Source organism: Amyelois transitella, chromosome 6 (genome assembly GCF_032362555.1).
Source record: "Amyelois transitella isolate CPQ chromosome 6, ilAmyTran1.1, whole genome shotgun sequence".
NCBI classification, from domain to species: Eukaryota; Metazoa; Arthropoda; class Insecta; order Lepidoptera; family Pyralidae; genus Amyelois; species Amyelois transitella.
The window spans coordinates 6,421,178-6,429,500 of NC_083509.1; the positions used below are offsets into that span (position 1 = coordinate 6,421,178).

General features: G+C 33.5%; 2 protein-coding genes across 3 annotated transcripts in view; one reads left to right on the top strand and one right to left on the bottom strand.

Moving 5' to 3' along the window:
- Nucleotides 1-34: 34 nt before the first annotated feature.
- LOC106131389 (translation initiation factor IF-3) lies at nt 35-2,251 on the bottom strand. The gene is made up of 3 exons (XM_060944695.1): nt 1,743-2,251; nt 1,396-1,624; nt 35-370 (listed from the first exon to the last, which is right to left on the bottom strand). Exons 1-3 carry the CDS (start codon nt 1,991-1,993, stop codon nt 197-199), a joined length of 654 nt encoding a protein of 217 aa, XP_060800678.1. The 5' UTR covers nt 1,994-2,251; the 3' UTR covers nt 35-196.
- A 1,285-nt stretch (nt 2,252-3,536) lies between these two features.
- The window catches only part of LOC106131142 (large ribosomal subunit protein eL39), a 71,839-nt gene continuing 67,052 nt past the window's right edge, over nt 3,537-8,323 (top strand). Inside the window, exons 1-3 of one of the 2 annotated variants that reach the window (XM_013330137.2) lie at nt 3,537-3,693; nt 3,790-3,893; nt 6,154-6,216. In XM_013330137.2, the coding sequence (XP_013185591.1) occupies nt 3,691-3,693; nt 3,790-3,893; nt 6,154-6,202 (156 nt within the window). In that variant the 5' untranslated portion in view covers nt 3,537-3,690 and the 3' untranslated portion in view covers nt 6,203-6,216. The remainder of the gene's footprint in view (nt 3,694-3,789; nt 3,894-6,153; nt 6,217-8,323) is intronic. The other variant, XM_060944735.1, reaches the window with a different exon arrangement.

Below are 8,323 nucleotides of genomic sequence, written 5' to 3' on the forward strand. Positions count from 1 at the left end.
CTGTCCAAGGTAAAAAACATTAATAAAAAGTTGCTCAAGTTTACTCATCTTTATTCACATAATATTTGTACAACCACATTCTATGTGGTGATTGAGTTGCATCATTTTGTGTATTGTTTTTAAATGATTGTCTAGTCAAATAACGCTTTAGGATTACATATTTTGTTACCAATATACCTAGTATAACCACAGCTAGTCATAGAGGGCCCTTGTTCCCTTCATTGTGGCCGGAGGTCATGTCCTTTGTTTCCTCAGCAGTAGTATGCTTAATTGGAAGCAACTGGAATCTCATACTATTGCCTTTAACTCTCTTTTGAACTACTTTACCTATTGATTTTAATTTTTCTTCGATAACAGAGTATATCCTTTCCTGTAATAAAAAAAGCACATTGTGTAACAATTAAGAGGCAAGTTATTGAAATAGCTATAGAAATTTCCTTAAAATCCTTTTTTTTACATGCTTTATCAATATTGATGCAAGATTCATCTGCAAATTATAGTTACATGGAAAACGTCATAAGTAGAGACCGGATAATATGCATTTGCATATTTGCATATGCATTTGCATATTTAAGCGATTTTCAAGGCTAATAGCATATTTTTACTAATATCTAGTGATGATGCATATTATTGCTATAATTTACAGTAGGTATTTTTCGCGCGTAGCGCACTCGGCAGCCGCGCGTATTTTTTTTTTGGTAGGTTCTCAAAAAATGAAAGAGACAAATGATCGCGCCATATTATGCATGTCATTATTACTTTGATTGTTGACACGCTCGTGCTCGGATAATTTACCTGCAGTTAAAAGTTTTTGTGTGTGTACAATGCCTCCCGAAAAAAAAAGTGTGTCTTCGTGGATAAGTGAATTTCCTGGAACATTTACTTACGATGGAAATGTTTTATATTATCGAGTTTGCGAGAAAAACATTTCGTGCACTAAAAGCATTTTTTATTTGATCAAATAACAATAAATTAAAAAGATACATACATAATAAAGTAAAACATAAAACAAGTATTTACTAACAAAATACTTAAATCTAAAGGAATAATATTTACAAAACAAAAAAAACTCATTTAATGTTGCATATTCTGTCAGTTTTCGTGCATATTTTAGGCATTTTTCATGCATATTTCATGCATATTTCAAGCTTTTTATGTTGCATATTATCCGGTCTCTAGTCATAAGTATGTAAAAGAGGAAACCAAATCTAACTAATAACTGACATGACACTTCAAGAAAACTGGTGTTGTGTATCTATAGCTAAACTAAGTAACTCATTTTGTAGCTTATGTATAAAATTGATAAAACATTTTCATTAATCATTAATGACAGTTATTATAAATCCTTGGTATCTTTAAAGTTTTGGCTGCTTTAAAACATTCACAATAACTTACAGATTTTTGTGTGACCCCTTCACCTTCACCTACTATCACTACTTTAACTTCGTGTTGCTTGTCTAAGAGCTTCATCATTTTCTTGACTCCAGTCATAAGATCGTGTTCACCAATTTTGGTAGATAAACTCAGAAGCTTGGCTGCTTTTAGAGTATTTTTTTGACGAGCTTCCTGTTTTTCTTTACGTTTTTCTAATTCCTCAGCATGATACTCTGTATTAGTCATTAGCCTGCAAAATAAAAACAATGTTTTTAGATCATAAAACCCATATAACATTTCACATGCAATATTAATAGCAAACAATACTGTTAAGAGAGGGAAATAATACAGGAAAGTAAGAAACTTACTTATATACAGGCCTCCTCGTTTTAGAATCCACGTCTTGGACTTTAACTAATTTCAACTCTCGTCTGATGGACATACTTTGAGCATTTTTGAGGTCAGTAATACTAACTGAATTATCATTATTAATTAATGTAATCCTATTCTCAAACGTTTTTCTTTTAGGTACTGTCTTCCCCTCAGCTGTTATTAAAGTAGACGTGAACCGGCAATCGGGTATCCGTCGAGTACCAAAAAAAGCTATAAACTTCATCATTTTCTTTACTGTTCTGTTTACACAATTCTTCTATAACCTAAGTAACCAGTTAAGTGTCTAAGGAAGAACAAAATTTTAAAAGTAGATATCAATAATTGCTTAATCAAGTGCCACGCAAAATAAATAAACCTGTAATAAATTAACGCTTGATATGAATGAATAACATCTCAAATCAAGATTATCCAACCCGCAACCCACAACCAAAACAAATTTTGCCAAATTGAAAACTGTAGATAGATGACAGTGACATCAAAGACACTGACATTTTGTTATTTTAATTGACGAGGCCAAGCTCAAACTACGTGTCTATATCATATCTTTATGGATTTATGTTGGCCATAGAAGATCAAGTGACAAGATATCTTATCAATTGTAACGCATTGACGTCCGTATTCTAGATATAATGATATCCACTTGAGTGCATTTCCTCGTACACCTATTTTGTCAAGTGGATTTGCATTTTTGAATTATTTTATATTTCATACAGAAATTCATCGACCTGTTATACAATATATTGGAATATTTTATAGTTGGAATATTTTTGAAAATACCGGTATTTGAGCGTATTAACAACAAAAAGAGGAGTTAAAGGCTCTTTAAAAAACTTTTTTGTCATATGTATCCTGGCCTTGACATTTGGTGACTAACTAACTAGTTGGTTAATAGTTATAGAATCGATCAGCATCTAATAGAAAAACGAAACGTCTAAAACATGAATGCATAATTTGACAATTAGTCCATTGTAAGACATAAAATACTTTCAAAGTATTTCATGGGAAAATAATCCCAATGGTTACATTGTAGAAATAACAAAGCTTAGAATGTATTTGGCAAAAGAAACCGTGATGGTTTGAGAGAAGCAGACACGACTATGATCATATCAAAAGGAAGAAAAAGAAGAAGAAAGAAAGAAGAAAAAGGGGAAATACTATAAAAGTGGAAATTTTAGGAAATCATATATTAAACCTCGTCTGAAATGATGCACAATGAGGAATTTTGCATATAAGAAATCAGCCAGATATAAAGACGTAGACTATCTGCTATGTGAAATGTCAATGAACAATGTTATATCGAAAAACCAAGCATGCTGCAATTGGAACACACGCCTACGTTTGCGGATTCTTCATACAGTAAAACCATCATTATTTATGAACTAGCGTGTTACCGTATAATAAAAAAAACAGTGACAACATATGCATATGCCGCATACTTACCCTTATTCCTATTCTGTTTAAGGCTTCAAATATTATTCTGTGCTTTAGCATACTGTTGACTGGCTTGGAATAAAAGGTAGAGCTATACTGCTGCTGGTTTTATATATTTCTGGTGAGGCTATAAATAAAACACGTATAGTTTAATTATACTTTATTCATATAAAGTCTATTTTTTTTTTCAATTCGCTTGCAGTTGCATTGGACTGTACAAACTTAAGGTTCTAACTGATTTTTCATTAGTTGTACAAAAGTTGTTCCCGTTCTTTTCAAACCGGATTGCAGGCTATTGAAGAAAATGATATAAACATTTTTTCTTTTAGTTACAACACTAGTGCCAAAACTATAGCAAAATAATTTTTGAGGGGAAAAAAGTTCTGAAAAGGGGAAATCGGAATTGAGGCATGGGGATAGAAAATTTTTATAGTGGAAACACTGCAGTTTCTTTCATTCATTCACTTTGTTTTGACAGCGGAAGCAGTCAAAATGGTTGGTATTTTCTAAAGAAATAAATCTTAAAATATTTTTGAAATCTTACCATATTATTGTGATAAATCACTTTCATTATTATTTATTTTCTTGCAGTCGGCCCACAAGACATTTATTATCAAGCGGAAACTTGCTAAAAAGCTTAAACAAAACAGACCTATACCCCAATGGGTAAGAATGCGCACAGGGAATACAATTAGGTGAGTTTATTTCATTAATTTGTTCAATAATTTCATCCATGTTATCTTATAAGCTACTTTTACTCATCCTGGTATGTATGGTAGTTAAGTCATATGTACTTTAAAACAGTTCAAAAGGTTTGCATATTTTGTCCTGTACCATCTACTGATGGGGATCATACAATTTTACTGGAAACCACATGGATTTAGAGTCAATCCATTCATAAAGTTTTATCAGTTATGAGTAAGTATCATCTCTAAGTGGCTAATGTGGGGAATCGAAAATTATACATTCACTACTTTATTAGTGCCCTTTCAAATTTACGAATAAAAGCTGAACATGTTTTCTTATATGTAGAGAAAAATAAGTCACTTCATAAAACAAGTAGATAAATGATATACCTACAATGAAACTGAAACCTCCATTTATTAAATCCTCAATTTAAATTTAACATCATTAAATTAATTCATAGTAAACAATTCATAAAAAAAAATTTTTCAAATTAAAAGGGGTGTCATCACTAATATAATATTGAATTATCTGTGATAAATCATTAATGTGTCGTGATAGGGTTGATTTTAATTGCATTGCAATATAACATATATATAATCCATTTTATTTTTACCATAAAAATAAATGAAGTTACATATTAATTTTACTCCAGAATAGCTATAGATACTGTGCATGTGACATTGCTCCTGTGGAAATTTCCAACAGCCTTTGTTATTTCTGAAATTCTATCTGTTTACCAAATTTCATCAAAATCAGTAGTTTTTGAGTTTATTGATAGGAAACAAATAAATACCAATCTTTGCTCCTTATTGTTAGTGTATATTTCTGAATCTGAATGCAGCTTTTGATAGTTTCCAACTCTCAGTATGATGTCTTTATAAGCTTTGTCATATTAAAAGATATTTTTCAAACAGAAAAGTTCAAAAGAATATCCTAGGGAGAAACCTGGGGGATTCTGGTGGACGACTTTAAGCTGTCTATAGACACACTATCCCACTCAAAAAATGTCCAAAATTAAGTGTTCATTTGTCCTTTCAAAAATGGACATTATTTTTATACAAGAATGTAAATGTAATCCTCAAATTTAAAACTGTCCATTTAATGAGCAGTGTTTTATTTAAGGATTGTAGCTTTATTGCAATGCTAGCTGTGCCCGCGGCTTTGTCCGCGTGGAATAGTTATTTTGGGCATCATTGAAGCCCTCAAGGATTAATAATTTTCCACGTTTTTTTTTTCACATTTTCCATTATTTCTTCGCTTCTAATAGTTGTAGCGTGATGTTATATAGCATAAAGCCTTCCTCGATAAATGGTCTATTCAACAGAAAATAATTTTTCAATTTAAACCAAAGTAGTTTCTGAGCGCGTTCAAACAAACAAACTCTTCAGCTTTATAATATTAGTATAGATAATAAGTTTTTTGTCCACATATAACAGTTACATGTGTGTACTTATGAAAAAAATTAAAGCAGTAGGTTATATAATGAAGTTTTAAGGAAAACTATCAGAGCTGAGTAGAAAGTAAAAACTAATAACTTACCTATAGGCAACCAACTTCTGAAATGTACTCTGAAAAGTAAAATAATTTCATACAAATTTGATTTAAAATCAGTTGACAGTTGGTAGTTACATACATACATATAATCACGTCTTTATCCCTTGCGGGGTAGACAGAGACAATAGTCTTTGAAAATACTGATGGGCCATGTGCATCTGTTTGGCTCAATGATAGAATTGAGATTCAAATTGTGACAAGTTGCTAGCCTATCGCCTAAAAGAAGAATCCCAAGTTTATAAGCCTATTATATGCCCAATAGCCCCTTAGTTGCCTTTTATAATATTGAACGTCAACAGGGAACAAGATGGAATGGTTCTACTTTTTTTATTGGTACCGGAAAGTACACAACACCGTTGGTAGTTTTATAGAACAAGTACTTAAATATAAATAAATGAACTATTTTAAACGAAAACAACATAAAATTATAGCAAGTTAAACAATAATACATAATTGAGTAGCAGAGTGTTTGAGGTTCGCGGCACTTGGTGGCATGATGAAGCTCCGCGCGGGAGTATTTGAATCTAGCGTTGACTGAGCTGCGTTCCTATGTGTTTGTCAGTGTAAACTCTTGAAGTGGGCATTCACCACTACGAAACCCGATAATGCGCGTGTATAATGTGCGACACGCACTAGACCGGTATTTATTGTTTAATTTTGCCGTGCCTTTCTCTTTTTTTTTCTTTCACTCATGTCTCAATTTATTCGTTACAGGTACAATGCTAAGAGGCGTCACTGGAGGAGGACTAAGCTCAAGCTGTAAGCTTGATTCTTTGTGTCTAATAAATTTCCTCTAAAAAGTATTAAGTATTTTATTTTAACATTTCATAATACTCCCTAAATATGAAATTGTTCTTCTCACTCAGTCGTCAGCCCGGGCTCGTGTAACCTCCGCCAATTTCACCCGACCGCGATCATATCGACAGACTGGTTTAAACGAGTCATTGCAGCGTGTCCGCGACCGACGACCAGTGGTCGTTCGACCTGTACAGTACAGACCAGACCAGTATAAAGGACCGCTAGTATTGCCAACTTAGCGATGTAAAGCCGTCACAGAACTAGCTATAAATTACAAGTTGATAAGAATTTAATGTAATCGCGGCGCACTACAAGTTATATTGGCAGGCGCAACCGTTACTCATAGTAATAAATACGGTTTAGTTTGGTGACGTCACGTAAGAGCTGTCAAACAATTTGGGGCCAAATTTTTTTTTAAATGGGTGTGTTTCTGTTTTGCTTATACAATAAATTTATCAATCATTTTATAGTATAGTTCTGTGTAGGCCTTTGAATCAACACAGAATCAGTCGCTGGTCGCTAGTAGGCCGCACGCTGCAGTGATTTTAGTCGGTCAGTCTGCCCGAGTCGGTAAGACCAAGGTCGTACAAAATCAGTCGGCGGCACTCTGCACGAGCCTTAATAAAAGAAGTTGCTTATTACTTTATGTACGTTCAATATAATCAGAAATATACATTGATGTCTTTATCAATTACTGAGTAGACAGAGCAAACAGTCTCAGAGACTGAAAGGCCATATCTAGCTATACGGTTGCTAGCAGTCCACAGCTTATAAGAATTGCAAGTTTAGCCTTGCCCTTGATTGACTATTACAATATGCACAGGAAGAGAAGCATATGCCTACCATGTTTCTCTGCTACCATTTGTTTACAAAATTAACTTTACGCACTTTTGGTGTTGCAATCAGTCATTGCTTATTACTTGGAAGGATTGAGAAAGAGTGGTCTTACAAATATGATCGAGGGAATTATTTTATCATCATACTGATGAGATAGATTTAGGGTATTAATATTTTTGCTGGAGTGTGTTTATGTTATTTTTTTATTTTGGTATGAAGGAAGATGCAATAAATGTATTGTTGTATAAGTAATTTGTTAATTTTATTATTGAAGAAGTTTGTTATTTTTGTTTTATTTTTAAAGAAGGAAGATTGTGATGAGGTAAATCAGTACATTATGTAAAAACTAAAAAGAAGAAAGTAAAATGACAGATAAGTCTTTGATGTAGAGATATGATAATAAAAGATAATATTATCTTTTACCCGTGCGAAGCCGGGGCGGGTCGCTAGTATATACTAGCGACCCGCCCCGGCTTCGCACGGGTGCAATGCTGATACTAAATACACTACAGAAAATCTGTGACTGTGTGGTGTGTAGTGGTGCGTAGTTTTAAAGATTTAAGCATACAAAAGGACATAGGGACAGAGAAAGCGACTTTTTTTTATACTATGTAGTGATATATTTACAGTATACGACTTGTCCTAATTGCCATAAAAGGAATTGTTTAAAAACAGAAGTGGACCTATCCTATCCAGAAGAGGTTTTAACAAGTGGTCACAGACCGCGACGTTCACATCGATGACTGTAGTCAGAATGTGCAGTCGAATGCCCTCGGCTTTATATCCGGCTGCTGGTTTATGCCCCGTGCGTGAGTATCTGACCCGAGGCGATGTCATAAGTGGAAACTTTGTTTGTTCGTTACCTCTTAACGGGTTTTTACTAAATTAATGTTCTTGAAATATCACGTATCTTTATAAGCATTGACGTACTATAAACAACTAGACTCACAATCCCGCTAAAAAAGTGTCCGCGGCAAAACTCTACTCAACGCTCAAGTGAGTAAAGTTCTCGGCTAGTCTCGTTTCGTCCGTCCACGAGTGACAACGTCGCACAATGACGAAGTGCTCTGTTAAAAGGTGTAAAAATTGTCCAAGAATTGCGCTCAAAAATGATGGCGTTTCCTATTTCTTGTTAGTACAATTCAGTTTTAAAGTAATCGCACTTAAAAGTATAAGTTAGCTGTTGGTTTTCTATCAAATCATTTTATTAAATAATTAAAACTTAACGGTACTCGGCATTTAGCACTAT

What these genes read in the sequence shown, in the direction of transcription:
- LOC106131389 (XM_060944695.1), bottom strand. Translation starts at nt 1,993, where the DNA reads ATGATGAAGTTTATAGCTTTTTTTGGTACTCGACGGATACCCGATTGC. An exon ending in ACGAGGAGGCCTGTATATAA is followed by an intron (nt 1,625 to 1,742) that starts GTAAGTTTCTTA and finishes TTTATTTTGCAG; the next exon opens with GCTAATGACTAATACAGAGT. An exon ending in AAGGGGTCACACAAAAATCT is followed by an intron (nt 371 to 1,395) that starts GTAAGTTATTGT and finishes TTTTTATTACAG; the next exon opens with GAAAGGATATACTCTGTTAT.